Raw genomic sequence first — 17,055 nt, 5'->3', positions numbered from 1 at the left:
AAATGGAGTCTCAACCACAGAACGCGACGAACATGTCGAAGATGAGATTTCACAATGAGTAATCAACGGGGTAACCCCTCTAACCGTATCAGATTCATGACTACCACGAATCCCTTTCTCCAGAAAAATCTAGGAACCCTCAATTGACTGACTAGCAGATCGAATAATAACAGATTCAGAGGAAGGATTGGGTCAATTTCTATGTACCTTAGGTTGGGGTTTCTCCCCGCGGTCACCTAGCCATGGCGGAGGTTCAAGGTTAGAACCCTTGATCCTCCTACGCCCTAGCACGGCGGGGGCACCCTGCAGAGCCCATGCGCCAGGCTGTTGAATCTTCACGGAATCCGGGGGAGCACGGTCCCCAGCGGCAGCTCCTCCGGCGGCAAGCGCGACAGCTGCAGCACCGGCGGGGGGCGGATGTTGAGCCTTGAAGGGGAGCTCGATTTGAAACGCGCCCATCGCGCCGCCTGCCTCGGATCCGCCGACTCCGCCTCCTGAATCGCCCAGAAGATGAACTCGTAGTCCATCCCGCCGTCGTCGCCCGCAAAGCGAGCTCTCTCTTCGAATGTTGCACGATGCAGGATCTGCATGAAAATCTCGGGCCACCTGGAGCGGAGTGGGAATCTCGCTTCCACCACCCGACGCATCTCCGCAATCGCTTCCGGAGCCGACGCATCGACCTCCGGGAGCATCACCACCGCCGGCGGGGGCTGAGACGGTGCTGCCACCCGCGCGGGTCGCAGCCGCCGTGCCCGCGCCCCGCGTCGCACTCCTCCGACCATCAGGATCGATAGATCTGGCCGTGGGGGTGTGGGATGTAGGACTCTCTCGGGGATGTGGGGGTGGGGGTTGAGGATCGGGGGGAGATAGGAACGAGGTGACAGTAATGGCGGCCGCGGCGCCATTACTGCTGGTAGGTGGGGGATCGCCTTTCTCGTCGCCCCTGCTCATGGCTACCCCTACTCCAAACAAATGAACACTTGTTCAGTGAGATATATAGCAACCTGCCATAGTTGTTTCATCGACTGACTGATCAGATAAAAGGATGATTTTCATAAATAATGACTGATACTATATTGCAAGCAATCGAAGGGACTAACATTAGGGATGATATGACCGCGAGTAATTTAAATACCATGATATATATTATTCCGCTCGCCGCTGATGATATGTCCATGCATGAAACATATATGCCAAGCAGCCAACATGATGAATCTATTGATGTGTGTGTGCCACCACATATAAGTTCTGATGAGAAATACGAAAAAGGAATAGAAGCATTGGTTCCTGTGACGCACGTTGCATGGTGTACGGAGACAAATAAGATGGAGTCCAACAGCACCACGTTTCAACATCCATGCATCAAGAGGTTTGAGAGAGATCAAACGAGGCAGCCGAACCACACCGTAATAGCCGGGGATGCATGTACCCCAAGATGCATGCACGATTATGTTTTTAGCCAGGTGAAACAAATTAGAAGGAAACATATGATTTGCTTGTACTTCTTTGAACGATCACGGCCACCAGAAGAGATGGTCATCAGGAAGTTTCTCACACGGGTATTTAAATGTTTGAAGGAGATTGGATGGGGCCCGCCAGGCTTGCCGGTCCTTAGATTAATTAGTAGTCTAAATCTAAATCTAGATAGAGTCCAGATTAAAAGAAGTATGTGTGCGTGTATCTTTTGGAAAGGTTTTAATTATGTGTGTGTTCTAAGTTGGCTATTCTATAAAGCCTAGGCGTGCGTCATTGTAAAGGGGGTCAGGTTATATTTTGATAATAAACACGATGTGTTTTTAGGGTAATACCCGTATCGAGTTTTGGGGGAAGCTGTCTAAAAATCCCTAAGTTTTGGAGGTAGCTTTAGAAAACCTCTGTGTTGCGATTTCTCTTCGTGGAAATTGTTTTGCGCGTGAGTACCGTCGTCGAGATTGGTTTTCTCGTGCTGGGCCGCAAGGTTCAAACCCTCTACTTCGTGTACATCGCGTGCGCGGGCGAGAGGTTACTGCTGGTGGTGGTGGAGTGTCGTGAAAGGTCGGGCCGCAACAACGGATCGGATCTCGCCGTCGAGGTTCGGTTTTTATCAGTTTCGAACCCTAATTTATGGACACTCGCACAAGGGAAGATAACACAAAGGTACGATATGCATGGGGCTAATTTTCATGTCAACTGATGTGTCAACAAGACATTCGCCCCCTGAATGTCTCAGTTAGAAGGGAAAGAGGGATTGGTGGAATAGTTGTTCGTTGTATTGCTTGAGCCTCATGGGCATATATATAGGAGTACATGATCTACTTGGAGTACAAGGCAAGCCGAAATATTTCCTAGTCTAACCTATGTTTCCTAATACAATCACATTACTCAACATCCCCCCGCAGTCACAACGGTAGCGACGCAAACGGTGAGACTGGAGAAGAATCCGAAGGCAAGCCGACGGACACCCCCCCACAGTCGTAACGGTCGACGCATCGCGGAGTCGTGGTTGGAGTGGCAACCGACGAGGTTGCTCAAGCAAGGCGATAGCCCTTTGTGCCGTTTGTCGAGGTAGCCGAGAGCGTGGGTGGTGGAGCCGTGGTTGAGGTAGCCGTGCGAAGAATGCCGTGGTCGATGTCGAGTCGGGGTAGCCGGTGTCGAGGAAGTCGCCGTGGAACCGCGGACGCAAGGAGGCGCCGAGTTAGTCGTGGGCGCAGTGGTGTCGAAGTAGTGGTGCGCCAGGAAGATGATGTTGTTGACGACGCGTTGCAGCGGGTTTGCCAAGCCCGGGGACACATCATGGACGAAGGCACACACCGGTGTTGCCAGCACCGGGCATGCGTAGACGGACGAAGACGAAGTTGACGAAGCGCCGCGCCAGGCTTGCCAGGCCTGGGGACACGTCGTAGACGAAGGCACGCGGCGGTGTTGCCAGCACCGGGCATGCATAGACTGGGACCTGCACAAGCTGTACGCCATGTCGAAGAAGTCGGAGAGGCCAGCAGAGAAGGACTATACGACGGTTGCGGCGCCAATTGGCGCGGGGCCAATGTCGCCCGCGGTTGTCGGAGTAGGTCGGGGTAGATGACGGCGACGCTGGCGACGAGCTGGTGCTGGATGAAGACGAACGGGGTGGACGGGCGGCGGCGGCGGCTACGGGGGTAGCGGCGGCGGCGGCCGAAGAAGAGCGGCAGCGGCGGCCTGACGGCGGCGGCGGCGGCTAGGTTAGGAGTGCGGCGGCGGTGCTCGAAGTAGGCGAGAACCCTAACAGTGCGACGAAGACCGGCGCGGACGGTGGCGTTCCCGCGCCAAAGGAGGTGGTGCGGCGCATGTCACAGGAGGTCGACGCGCGGGAACGGCGGTGGACCGCGGGTCGCGGCGCTACGGCCCGAAGGGGCGACGCAGTGGCAGCGGGCAGGTCGGGGTGACGACGAAAGACCTCGGGACGGTTGCAGGGACCGCGGGCCGCGGTCCTACAGCCCGAAGGGGCGGCACAGCGGCGAAGCGCGGGGTGGTGCAACCGCGTGGACGGCCTCGAGACGGCGGCGTGGACCGCGTGCCACGCTTGCTACGGCCCGACGGGGCGACGCAGCGGCGGCGCGAGGGTCGGTGCATCCACGAGGACCGCCTGGAGCGGACGGCCTCGGGGCGGCGGTAGATCGCGGGCCGCGGCACTACGGCCCGAAGGGGCGACGCAGCGGTGACGCGGGTCGGTGCAGCCGGGAGGAGAACCACGGGGCGGCGGCGCTGCGGCCCGACGGGGTGACGCAGCGGCAGCCCATTGCTCGATCGGTGGAGGGGCGCGCTGAACTCGGGACAATCTTCACGGGACCTGCGGAGGTGCGCGTAACCGACGGGCCAGGTCGGTCGCGCGGCGTAGATGAGGCGGATTGTGACGGCGAGCGGGTCATCAAGCCGATCACGCGCGAGGTCGGGGACACCGCTCGATGGAGGCGTGGTGGCGGCGGAGTCCGAGATGAAGCCGGCGGCGGAGTCCGAGATGAAGCCGGCGGCGGCAGGCGGCGGGGCGGCTATGATTGGCCGCCGCATGGCGTGAGGCCGCCGGGTCGGGGTGATGCAGGAGTCCCGGTCGGAGCAGGGCGGTGACGGCCGGCGCAGGGCGACGGGCGGACCGACGCGCGGACGACGATTGGCCCTGATGGGCCGCCTCGGCGCGCGTGGCCGACGGGTCGTGCCGGGGTCGGAGTAGAGGCGCTCGGGGTCGACGGCGGCGGTGGGCGATCAAAACCGATCCAGTGAATCGGAAAACCAAAAAGTAGACGCCGATCAAAGCGACTGGCGAGAGAGAGAAAACCCGGATCAAAGGATCGGAAAAAAAACTCTCTAGGGCAACCGACCAACACGGCCGGCGGACGAACCCTAGGTACGGGCGGCGCGGCCCCCGGCGGCGGTCATGGAGGCCGACCGTCCCGGGGGCGGCGCGTAGGTGCGGAAGCGGCGGCGGCTAGGGTTTAGGATCGACTTGCGATAGATACCAAGTTAGAAGGGAAAGAGGGATTGGTGGAATAGTTGTTCGTTGTATTGCTTGAGCCTCGTGGGCATATATATAGGAATACATGATCTACTTGGAGTACAAGGCAAGCCGGAATATTTCCTAGTCTAACATATGTTTCCTAATACAATCACGTTACTCAACAGTCTCTAGGCAACGGCAATTCAGAGTTCAGCAGGGCTCAAGCAATAAGCTCAAGACACACCCCACACACACATCGAATACTATTAAACGTTATCCATTAATACACAACAATATCCAAACAAGTGTAGTTCGTGCATTATTAAGATCCAGATGTCAAATTTCAGGGTGTTAAGTCTGAAGTCTGAACCCATCAAACAAACCTCCACAGGCCCCATCGGTTACGTCGTTTGGACACCGTTGCTACTTCTAAGCTAAACAGCCCTTGTGGTTGGGGAGTTAGACACCTCAAAACTAATCCCAATCATGCAGCAAGTGTAGGTCAGAGAGGACTAATTAGATTAGACCTGCAGCTAAATCTTATGCATTATTGCCATGACGCCACGCCTTGGCCCCTCCTCCAGCTCCAAGTCGACCATGATTGCATGATGTCACACACGCCAGCTTCCTTCCACAGTCGCCGCTAGCACCTCCTTAGGTTAACCTTTCGAGGCTTCCAAATTGCGCCCTAATTTATCTTTTTTTAGAAAAGGAGGATTACCTCTAGCCTCTGCAAAATTGCACCCTAATTAACATACTAAGCATTACTACTGTAAGCATCTATCATGAAACGTATCATAGTGCCAATGCTACTAAAACAACAAGGTGCAGATCAATGAATAAGGTGCAAATCTTGATTCTATATGTGCAATAACTGTCTGATTAGTTTCCATCTATTTCCCTTTGTTCTTGAGTGAGTGATGAGCAAAGTCCTTTTGTGTATTCGCGAAAAAGAGAGCCCTTTTGGGCCACTCTCACGATCTTACCGGCTTCACATTTCAAGGGGTTAATTGGATAAATGCCACTCGAATTGTGGCGATTCCGAGAAACGCACTTTCCAGTGGCATTTTTTAAAGTTTGAAAATTGCAGTGGTGTTTCTTGCAATCGCCAAGATTCGAGTGGCATTTACCAAATTAACCCCATTTCAAAACACGGCCTTTCAACCAAGAGACCACGTCTTGGTTGATCTGTCTATATATGTCATCCCACCTCTCTCCTCCAATCCCCCAATTCCAAGCTTGCTCTATATTAATTGCAAACTTTTGCAACTAGCTACATGGCCTGCGAGGTTTTGTGCACCAAGGGGGTGGCTGAGGAGAGGTCGGCGACGGGGAAGGCCGGGCTGATCACCAAGGCACTGGACCGGTGCTGGAGTACGACGGCAAGGAACTGCAAGCCAGCAGAGGGCTGCTTCTCGGTGTACGTCGGCGTGGGCAGGCAACGGTTCGTCGTGAGGACGGAGTGCGTGAACCACCCATTGTTCCGGGTGCTTCTGGAGGAGGCCGAGGAGATGTTTGGTTACGCAGCCACAGGGCCCCTTGAGCTGCCCTGCAACTCTGAGGCGTTCGCCGGGGTGCTGGAGCAGAGGAGATGCAGATGGCGGAAGGGAGGAGGTACGGCCTCCCCAGGGGGAATTCCTACCGGCTGCTCGGCACCGGTCAGACTGTCATCATCAGCCGGTTGTAGCAGTATAGTGGATTGGCATTGAATGATGCCGAGTTGACGAGCTCCGAGTTTCTGCTGAGCTCGCATTTTCTCATGTACACATTTTGAAGCAACCTTAGCATTCCCAAGTATGATAAACAACATCATCATATACTGGACAATGTTAGATATTTTTATTTCTTCTTCCTTTTTCTATTTTTGTGAGAAAGCCAATGTTAGCTGTTCATGTGTGTTCACCTTATAAGTTGTAATAACTGTCAGTGAAAGTGTTATACAGATACATGATATGATTTTTCAATTTGCGATGTCTATATATGCGATAATGCAATAATTCCAAAGTAGAACCGTGCACTTCAATTCATCTCACACAGATTGCACGTTGGAGCGGCTATGTTTGTAGTACATAATTAGATGGAACTACTCTAACATTAATCAACCATAGTGTTTTTGGTAGTTCATCGGTTATGATTTGCTATCAAAATTTACAGAGCCTTAACTCATATAAACCAATTTTTTAAATCTCAAAGCATCAATAGAAACATATTTGCTGACTAGACACATGGCACACCAATGGAGATTTGGGCACCAATTAATTAAGTGATCTAATATCAACAAAAACTAACAACAAATGAGCAGCAAAAAGGGGAAACTCGGTTATAGTCGTATGGCTTAAAGAAACACAAAGAACAGATGAACGGTTGTTTAGTAAGATAATAGCAACCGGCCACGGTTGTTCCATCCATTTCGATCGAATAAAATGATGATTTTCATCTACATACTACAACATCACAAGCAATCAAAGGGACTAACATTAGGTTTTGAACCCTAGTTTATGGACACTCATACGAGGGAAGAGAACACAAAGATATGACATGGGGTTAGTTTTCATGTCAACCAACATGCCTTTTTTTTTAGAAACTCTCAACACGCGCGCACACACACACATTCACCCATATGAACACGCACACCCCTCCAAGAGAGTGAACCGGTAGATCTTGAGATTGACAAAGTCGCCACAGACACCTCGTAGTCGACAAACACGTTGTACCACTGCAAAAATAGTGCCAGAAAACATGAAATAAATTCAGGAGATGTGCGAGCACTATTGCCAAATTTAGAACTTGAACCTGGGTGGGCTGGTTTCACCCCAAGGAACCTAACTATCTAAGCTATACTTAGTTCGTTTAAGCAATACACACCACACACACGCATCAAATACTATTAAACACTATCTCCTAATACACAACACTATCCAAACAAGTGTAGTTCGTGCATAATTAAGATCCAAGTGTCAAATTTCAGAATGATGACATAAAGTCTCAATTCTTTCTGAACCCATCAAACAAAGCCTTCACGGGTGCCGCCAGTTTGGAGCGTTCCATGCACTGTTGCTAATGTTAAGCTAAACAACCTTTGTGGTTGAGGAGTTAGACACCTCAAATCTAATCCCAATCATGCAGCAAGCGCAGGTCAGGATTAACTAACCTGTAGCTAAATCTAATGCATTATTGCCATGACGCCACACCATTGGCCCCTCCCCCAGCTCCAAGTCGACCAAATGGCATGATGTCACACACGCCAGCTTCCCTCCACAGTCGCAGCTAACTCCCCCTCCTTCGGGTAACCATCCGAGGCTGCCAAATCGCACCCTAATTAACATATCATTAAGCATTAGGCCTGTACGCACATATCATCAAATGTACTATTACAGCACTCAAATGCTACTATTGTTAAAGCAACAAGGTGCATCCTACCAAACATTCAACGAATAAGGCGCAGAGATTTGGAGATTCTCAACATGCAATAATTGTCTGACCAATTTCCATCCATTTACCTCTCTTTCTTAATGGAATGATAAAATGTCTTTTGCGTATTCGCGAAAAAGAAGCCTTCAGGTCGCTCTCGCCGGTTTCGTATTTCAAATACGGCTTTTCGATTGATAGAACCCGTCTTTGTCGATCGGCCTATATATACCGTTCCACCCCTTTCCTTCCCACCTCCCAAATTCCAAGCTTGCTACACATTCTTTGCAAATTTGCAACTAGATATAGCCTACGAGGTGTTGTGCGCAATGGGCATGGCTGACAAGAGGTCGGCTGCAAGGAAGGCCGGGCTAATCACCAAGGCGCTTGACCGGTGCTGGACCACGCCGGCAAGAAACAGCAAGCCGGTGGAGGGCTGCTTCTCGGTGTATGTTGGCGCCGGGAGGCAGCGGTTCATGGTGCGGACAGAGTGCGTGAACCACCCGCTGTTCCGAGCGCTGTTGGAGGAGGCCGAGGAGGTTTTTGGGTACGCAGATGCAGGGCCCCTCGAGCTTCCCTGCAACGCCGAGGCGTTTGCCAGGGTGCTGCAGCAGATCAAGGAGGAGAAGCAGATGGTGGCAGGAAGGAGGTTCGGCCTTGCCAGAGGGAACTCCTACCGGCTGCTCGGCACCAGCCGGTCTGTCATCATCGGACGGTCGTAGCATACGAATTGGATGATGGCGAGTTGATGAGCTCTAAAGTTTCTGTTGAGCACTCCCATTATGATAAACAACACCATCATATACTGGGCAATGTTAGATATTTTTCTTCTTCTTCTTCTTTTTTCTATTTTTTTGTAAGGTAATGCTGGATGTTGATGTGTGTTCCCATCCTAAGTTGTAGTAACTGTCGGTGAAAGTGTTATACAGATGCACATTCGAACCTGTAACTCTTGTGACGTCCATATATGGCACAATGTCGCAACTCCAAAGTGGAATCGCGCAATTCAATTCATCCCACACTGATTGCAAGTGGTTTAATGGAACTACGCTAAGATTAATCAACTATGGCGTTTCTCCGCAGATCATCTGCATGCAAGTATCCACTGATTTGCTACCAAATTTGTTTTAAGTCCATTTACACACAGGATTTACAGAGCCTCAACACAAATGTCAATTTTTTTTAATCTCAAAGCACCAACAGAAACATGTTTGCTGGCTAGACAATTGGCACATCAATGGAGTTTTGGCAGCAATTAATTTAATATCTACAAAAACTAACCACGGACAAGAACCATAAACAGGAAAACTCAGTTATATAGGTATGGCTAAAAGGTAGGCAAAAAACCAATGAGCAGTAGTTTAGTACTGCAGATGATGTAATCGGAAAGAGATATAGCAACTGACCCAGTTGGATGTGCAGCAATCAGGCCAAGCTTAACGGTTCCAGGTATTCTTTGACCCTTTCAGAGGACTGAAGAGCAGCAAAGCATGGGATCAACTATCAGTAAGGGGAAAACAAACACTGCAAATTACAGAGCATTAGAATTCACCAAAACAAATAAAAATAAACTGCTTGATCCAGCCTTTTATTATTATTTGAGTTTGCGACCAATCAGTTGAACACAGGTATCGTACAGCAACAATACTACCATAACTAAACATAGGGATATTCTCTGAATATCCAAAGACAAGGCAATAAATCATATATGATGTGTCTCGATAAACAGCCTTTACAGCCGCGACCATGGCCTTTGTTGAACTTTTCTGTCTCTTTACTCTATAGCATGGAGAAGCTAGAGCCATTAGTTTTGGCTCAAACTAATACTGGTACTCCAAGGGTTCCCGAAACGTAAACTCTAATCTCACTTTTATAAACTAACATTTTGTGCCCCCCGGGACAAATGGAACCATTAGGCAGATGCAGAGATCTTCATATCATATTGCCTTAACCATTGACTAATTAATCCAGTGCTAACTTTTGGAGGACTTGAAGCACCAACAAGAGTGCATCAGCACTAGAAAATGGGTTCAACGTTCATCTTAACTTGATCCCTCTAGAGTCAAAAGTTGGATCCATATTGTTTTCACTACCTCCAACTTATCTGAAAAGCTGGAGTCAAGAGTTTGGTGAAACCCCTGTTAAATAAAGTTCGGAAGCAAAACCAACATATCTTAAACATAATGGTTATGTAAAAGTGGATCGAACTTTCGTCAGGCAGTTTTGGAGAGGAAAAGTCTAGACTATGGCAGCAAGTCTATAAGATGAAACTTATTATTGTACAAATGCTGCTAAAACAACAAGTCACATCCTTCTAAAGACCAATGAATAAGGTGCAAAGCTTGATTCTGTATGTGCAATAATTGTCTGACCATTTTCCATCACTTTCCCACTTTTCTTTAATGAAATGATGAGCAAGTCTTTTGCGTATTCGCCTTTTAAAATAGCTTTTGGGTCACTCTCATCATCTTCATATCTCAAATACGGCCTTTCCGTCGAGAGACCACGTCTTGGTGGATCCGTCTATATATATCATTCCACCCCTTTCCTCGTCACCTCCCAATTCCAAGCTTGCTACACTTTTTCTTCTTTCTGCAAAATTGCAACTAGTTAGCCTGCTAACTTTTGTGCACCATGGGCATGGCTGATAAGAGCTTGGCGAAGAGGAAGGCTGGGCTGATCACCAAGACGCTGGACAGGTGCTGGAGCACACCAATGAGGAACAAGCCTGCAGAGGGCTGTTTCTCTGTCTACGTCGGTGCTGGGAGGCAGCGGTTCGTGGTGCGGACAGAGTGCGTGAACCACCCGCTGTTCCGGGCGCTGCTCAAGGAGGCCGAGGAGGTGTTTGGGTACGCAGACGCAGGGCCCCTTGAGCTACCCTGCAACGCCGAGGCGTTCGCCGGGGTGTTGGAGCAGATCGAGGAGGAGAAGCAGATGGTGGGGGGAAGGAGGTGCGGCCTTGTCAGGGGGAAATCCTACCGGCTGCTTGGCACTGGTCAGGCTGTCATCATCGACCGGTCGTAGCATATGCATTGGATTGGATGATGCCGAGTTGATGAGCTCTGAGTTTTGTTGAGCTCGCATTCTGGGACTATCATGTACACATTTGGAAGCAACCTTAGCATTCCCAAGTATGGTAAACAACATCAGCATATACTGGGCAAATGAGATACTTTTCTTTCTTCTTCTTTTTCTATTTTGCATTTTTTGTGAGAAGGCAATGTTAGATTTTGATTTGTTTTCCCCTCCTAAGTTGTATTATCTGTCGGTGGAAGTGTTATACAGATATATAAAGAATCTATAAGTTTTTTATGCCCATATATGGCATCATGTTGCAATTCCGAAGTAGAATCGCGCAGTTCAATTCATCTCGCACTAATTGCAAGTGGTTTGGATCAAATTACGCTAAGATACACCTATAGTGTTTTTCCACAGACCTTCTCTTAAGCAAGCATCCACTAATTTGCTATCCAAATCTGTTTGAATTACATTTACACACTGGATTACAGAGCCTCAACTCATATGACAATTTTTTAAATCTCAAAGCACCGAAACATGTTTGCCGACTAGACACAGGGCACACTGAATGGAGGTATGGCATCAATTAGTCAAGTGAAATAAATCAACAAAAACTAACCACAAAAAATGGCCACAAATGGGAAAAGTCGTTATGTTGATATGGTTAAAAAGTAGACGAAAAACAAATGAGCAGCAGTGTAGTAGATGAAGTAATCAGGAAGATATATCCATTGATTGATCGAATAAATGATTATTTGGCATCTATAAGGATCAGTATATCTAATGTCTCGGAAATGGAAAAGGGCTAAAATAATGTTAGTTTAATACATTTGGTTGGATTGATCCCCAGGTACATAAATTTATTCAAGACAAAGCTATAGAATTAGTGCATTAATGTCAATAGTAGCATGTGGGTTACCATTTTCACTGTCAACTGATGTTTTTTCTCCAGCCAATACCGCTTGATGCTTGCTAGGGACATTTTTGCAGAACTGTAACTCCAGAACCAGTCGATGAGCAACTTCCTTTGATCCTGCAATCAGGGCAAGGTTAACGATTCCAGGTCTTCTTTGACTCATTCAGAGGACTGAAGATCACCAAAGCATGGGATCAAGTATCAGTAAGGGGAAAACAGACACTCCAAATTATTGGGTACTATATTATTCCTGTTGTTTGAACTTGCAACCAATCAGCTGAACCCAGGGACCGTATAGTAACCATACTAGATACTACCATGACTTAGGGATATTCTTTGAATATCCAAAGACAGAAATCGTGTATGCCGCGTCTCAATAACCAGCCTTGACCTGTGCCCGGTTTTGTTGAATCTCTGGCTCTATATTCTACAGCATGGAGAAGCTAGAGCCATTAGTTTGGCTCCAAGTAACACCAGTACTCCAAGGGTTCTCGAGACGCAAACTCTAACCTCACTCTAATATAATTGCCACTAGCATTTTCTGACCCCATGGACAAATGGATCCACTATCCAGATGCAGAGATCTGCATATAGTATTGCCTCAAGCATTGACTAACCAATCCAGTGCTAACTCTTGGAGGAGTTGAAGCACCAACAATAGTGCGGCAGCATTAGAGAGTATGTCAAATATCGATCTTAATTTGATCCCTGTGGAGTCAGAAGTTGGATTGTTTTCACTACCTCTAACTTGTTGTCTGAAAAGCTGGAGCCAAGAGCATGGTGAAAGTGAAACCCCCAGTAAATGAAGCCTAGAAGCAAAGCCAACATGTCTTAACATATAATGGTATGCAGAAGTGGATCAGACCTTCATCAAGCAGTTTTGGAAGGGGAAAAAAATTCTTATGGCAGCAAGAGCAGATACACTTTGAAATTGCCCAGCAGACCAAATATGAATGTTCTTGGCACAACCTAAAACCAAATACCTGTCACCTCTAAGTAAAATCTACCTGCAAATCACAAGTGTTCCTCCCAAATTCCTAGAGGATAAACTCCCCAGCATCAAGCACCAACCGAAATATCACTTTCGCCTATGCCTATGCTTACGTCTTAAGACGATCCAGAATGGGTCGCAAAGACCTAGCCGTGGGGATTAAAAGAAACACAGCCAAAAACGAAGGGAAAATCCACGAGAATCCATGCCGAGCACTTAGAACCAGAAGATGATTTTTGTTCCTGCGGACGGGGGTGCACGGTGGAAGGCTGCGACCCGCCGCTTCCCTCCGCCTCTTCGCCATGGCGCAAGGTTGGGGACAGTGGAGCGGTGCCTACGGTAATATTCGGACGCGCGAGGGGCTTACACGCAAAAGTTACCAAACGAATGGGCTACAGCCTTTTTCCAAACAGCTCACCACCGGAGCGAGCGGCCCAGACCAGTCCAGTACAGTCCATTCCGGCCCACTTTTTCCTCCCCCATGTCCCCTGCGGCCCAAGAGCGACCCCCTAAACCCTAATCCAGGCACTGGACGGTGGAGGCCTCGCGACCCCGCCACACACCCCGCATCGGACGCTCAGGAAGCGTCCACGTCCCCCAGACGCCTCCTTTATAAAACTTCCTCCCCGCACCGAAGTGCCAGTCGGCCGCCTCCCCCCTCCACCTCCTCCCCCAGCGTCGCCTCCCGTTCGGAACCCCAAGCTCCCCCCGCCGCCGGCGAAATGGTACGTCCCAGCCGCCGGCCCGCTCCTAGCCCACGCCGTTCCACTGCGCTTCGTCCTCCTGGACGGATCCCGCGCGCTTCGTCTTTTCTGCGGTTTTTGATGTTTGAATCTTGCTCTAAGTGTGTGGATCGCGAATCATGCAGGCCCCGAAGCGAGGCGGCAAGGCGCCGGTGCCGGCGAAGAAGAAGGCGGCGGTACTGCACGCACTCCTCTGCTCCTGTTTGGAATCTCTCGGTCATGCGGCGTGTGTGATCTGACTGGGTTGGGTTGGTGTGTGGTTGCAGGACAAGGTGGTGAACCCACTGTTCGAGAAGAGGCCGAAGCAGTTCGGCATCGGCGGGGCGCTGCCGCCCAAGAAGGACCTCCACCGGTTCGTCAAGTGGCCCAAGGTCGTGCGGATCCAGCGCCAGCGCCGCATCCTCAAGCAGCGCCTCAAGGTTCCCCCGGCGCTCCACCAGTTCACCCGCACCCTCGACAAGAACCTCGGTATATACGTACAAAACTAGTCTGTTCATTCGTCATTTGACACGGAGTCCACAATGCCTGAGGACGTTTGTAGATGTACTCTATTATTTTGACTTGTGGGTATGCAATAGCTAAGTGAGCGAGTCTTTACTTCATCAAGGCAATGAAAAGAGTTGATGTGTGTGTTTTAAGGTTCCTGCTCTTAGGATACATTGGGAGCTCTCTTCTTGCATGATTAGGGCAAATGCATGCTGTTCTTCTACACACTTACTATGTTTCTTTACTGAATATATTAACATGCCATGACAGTATGAAGTAATAGAATGGCTAGCACAAGCTTTCACTTCTAACTTCTAAGGATGCCAGCAGTAGGAAGAAGCATTGTTGCTATGTTTGTACCTGAAGTCACCCCTTCTATATTAGCATTTCCTTTATGTTGCAACGTGTTTACTTGCTAGCTCATTAATTATGCTGTATTGTATAGCAACAAAAGCTGACAGTGAGTAGTTGACTAGTTTAAGTTCAATTCCTCTGCATACAGCGTCACTTTAGTTTCTGCAAAATCTTTGTTACAAATCTCTGATATGAATTGCTTGTTGCAGCCACCAACCTGTTTAAGATGCTTCTCAAGTACCGCCCCGAGGACAAGGTGGCTAAGAAGGAGAGGCTTCTGAAGAGGGCCCAGGCTGAGGCTGAGGGGAAAACCGTTGAGGCCAAGAAGCCAATTGTTGTCAAGTATGGTCTTAACCATGTCACTTACCTCATCGAGCAGGTACTGATACGAGTTACCTCTTTGTTTGACATAACTAATCCTTATTCTTAGCTTCTTTTGTGGCTGCAATAACCATTCTTGTGATTAATCCTTGTGTTTTGTACTGCAGAGCAAGGCTCAGCTGGTCGTCATCGCTCATGATGTTGACCCAATTGAGCTGGTTGTGTGGCTCCCAGCCCTGTGCAGGAAGATGGAGGTTCCATACTGCATTGTTAAGGGAAAATCACGCCTTGGATCGGTATATTTTCTCCTGCCACCTCCTGTTCCACACCTCTGAGATCTTTAAAAGTAAACTAGAAACAAATGCTCACTTTGTCTTGTCCCCTATAGATCGTTCACAAGAAGACTGCCTCAGTTCTGTGCCTCACCACTGTGAAGAACGAGGACAAGCTTGAGTTCAGCAAGATCTTGGAGGCTATCAAGGTATGTTGCTCATATGACCCTTGCTATGACCGATATGCAGTCCACTTGTTAACCGTTCTTAACAACTCCAATATCCGCTATTCTGCAGGCTAACTTCAACGACAAGTTTGACGAGGTCAGGAAGAAGTGGGGCGGTGGTGTCATGGGATCCAAGTCGCAGGCCAAGACCAAGGCCAGGGAAAGGCTCATCGCCAAGGAGGCTGCGCAGAGGATGAACTAAGCCTAGCCTTATATGCGAGAGCATATGCCATGTAGTTTCCCTTTCAGTGTGTCCTGATTTTGACGAGGAACTCGAACCCTTTTAGCAGCACTGTGGAATCGTATTGTGGTTTTCTGATTCTCTGTTCCGTTCTCCAGACTTATGCAAAGATCAGATGAGGTTTACCCATGTTTGGATTCTATATAGTTTTATGTCCTTTGTTGAGTTTGACATCTTCCTAACTTGGCTAGGTTTTGGTTAACATGCAATGACGACGAGCTCAATCTGTTTGTGAATTTGTGACACATCATAAGCAGGAAATTTATGATGTTGAGATCATTTCACGGAGGCAAATTTTGGTTAAATCAGGAGGGTGCTGAAACTGAGTTTGAACGTGTATTGTGCCCAATTTCCCTAGCATAAAAACATTAGTATTCTTTTTGCTATCGCTTTTATATACACTACCTCCGTCCGGGTTAATGGTCTCGTATGAGTAACCAACAGAAAGTGGAGTTCCGATGGACCATATGCATGTTTATATCTACTCCCTCCGTTCAATCTAAACTCTAAAATACGTCCGTATACATCTGTGTGTAGTTCACATCGAGATCATCTTTAAAAAGACTCAGGGCAAGTGATTTGAAGCATGCACTACATCTGTGTGTAGTTCATATCGAGATCATCTTTAAAAAGACTCAGGGCAAGTGATTTGAAGCATGCACTGATTCATTGTACACATGCACAGAGCTTCTGGGAAGAGGCGTGGACATGGCTTGGTCTTTGCCTTCCCCCTCTCCACTCATCCGATGAACGTGCCAAGATCACTACTACCATGTGGTCATGGCATTCTAGGAACCAAATCAAACATGGCGGCGAGGGGAGAGACCCTATAGCAACTATCAGAAACATTAAGGAGTCTATCTCCCTCCTTCAGCTACCTCGTAAGGAAACCTTGGTTCTACCGGGTTACGGTTGGCGGCCCCCGGATGTGGGTTCGGTCAAGATCACAACCGACGGTGCTCTAATTTTGATGAAGGCCGGGGCGGTGCAGGAGGAGTGGCCCGATCATCCTCTGCACTACTCCTCTGCACTACTGGGTTCTTGGTGCAAACCATACATGGGAGTTTTAGATCCCTTGATGATGGAGTGCTTGTCGCTGCTAGATGGAGTATGCTTGCTTGTCTTCGAGGATTTCCGCATCCGATGAACATGCCAAGATCACTACTACCATGTGGTCAATTTGGCATTCCAGGAACCGAATCAAACATGGCGACGAGGGGAGAGACCCTACAACAACTATCAGAAATATTAAGGAGTCTATCTCCCTCCTTCAGCTACCTCGTAAGGAAATCTTGGTTCTACCAGGTTACGGTTGGCGGCCCCCGGATGTGGGTTCGGTCAAGATCACAATCGACGGCGCTCTGAATTTTGATGAAGGCCGGGGCGGTGCAGGAGGAGTGGCCCGATCATCCTCTGCACTACTGGGTTCTTGGTGCAAACCATACATGGGAGTTTCAGATCCCTTGATGATGGAGTGCGTGTTGCTGTGAGATGGAGTACGCTTTGCTTGTCTTCGAGGATTTCCGCATGTGTGTATGGAAGTCGACTGTTTGGAACTGGTGAAGTTCTGGCAATCTCGCCACAATTCTCGTTCAATTGTGGCTCCTTTACTTTTAGAAATAGGAGAGCTC

General features: G+C 48.9%; 3 protein-coding genes, 1 long non-coding RNA gene and 1 pseudogene across 4 annotated transcripts; 4 read left to right on the top strand and 1 right to left on the bottom strand.

Moving 5' to 3' along the window:
- Positions 1–5,724: 5,724 nt before the first annotated feature.
- On the top strand, positions 5,725–6,134 carry LOC123114901 (indole-3-acetic acid-induced protein ARG7-like; annotated as a pseudogene).
- Positions 6,135–6,824: 690 nt separating this feature from the next.
- Positions 6,825–13,115, bottom strand: LOC123112593 (uncharacterized). Its single transcript, XR_006455595.1, has 4 exons — positions 11,793–13,115; positions 9,262–9,328; positions 7,599–7,762; positions 6,825–7,163 (listed from the first exon to the last, which is right to left on the bottom strand). It is a non-coding gene; the product is annotated as an uncharacterized lncRNA (long non-coding RNA).
- LOC123112591 (auxin-responsive protein SAUR72) lies at positions 8,123–8,779 on the top strand. The gene has a single exon (XM_044533622.1). The coding sequence runs from the start codon at positions 8,185–8,187 to the stop codon at positions 8,575–8,577; it is 393 nt and encodes a 130-aa protein (XP_044389557.1). The 5' UTR covers positions 8,123–8,184; the 3' UTR covers positions 8,578–8,779.
- On the top strand, positions 10,429–11,175 carry LOC123112592 (auxin-responsive protein SAUR50). The gene has a single exon (XM_044533623.1). The coding sequence runs from the start codon at positions 10,490–10,492 to the stop codon at positions 10,877–10,879; it is 390 nt and encodes a 129-aa protein (XP_044389558.1). The 5' UTR covers positions 10,429–10,489; the 3' UTR covers positions 10,880–11,175.
- Positions 13,116–13,344: 229 nt separating the features above from the next.
- LOC123112590 (60S ribosomal protein L7a-2) lies at positions 13,345–15,591 on the top strand. The gene is made up of 7 exons (XM_044533621.1): positions 13,345–13,505; positions 13,649–13,699; positions 13,790–13,991; positions 14,573–14,742; positions 14,852–14,980; positions 15,073–15,165; positions 15,254–15,591. The coding sequence occupies exons 1-7, from the start codon at positions 13,503–13,505 to the stop codon at positions 15,383–15,385; spliced, it is 780 nt and encodes a 259-aa protein (XP_044389556.1). The 5' UTR covers positions 13,345–13,502; the 3' UTR covers positions 15,386–15,591.
- Positions 15,592–17,055: the final 1,464 nt, after the last annotated feature.

Source organism: Triticum aestivum, chromosome 5B (genome assembly GCF_018294505.1).
Source record: "Triticum aestivum cultivar Chinese Spring chromosome 5B, IWGSC CS RefSeq v2.1, whole genome shotgun sequence".
Taxonomy (NCBI): domain Eukaryota; kingdom Viridiplantae; phylum Streptophyta; class Magnoliopsida; order Poales; family Poaceae; genus Triticum; species Triticum aestivum.
Note: the sequence above shows the minus strand (reverse complement) of the source record. Positions and strands in the feature narration are given on the sequence as shown.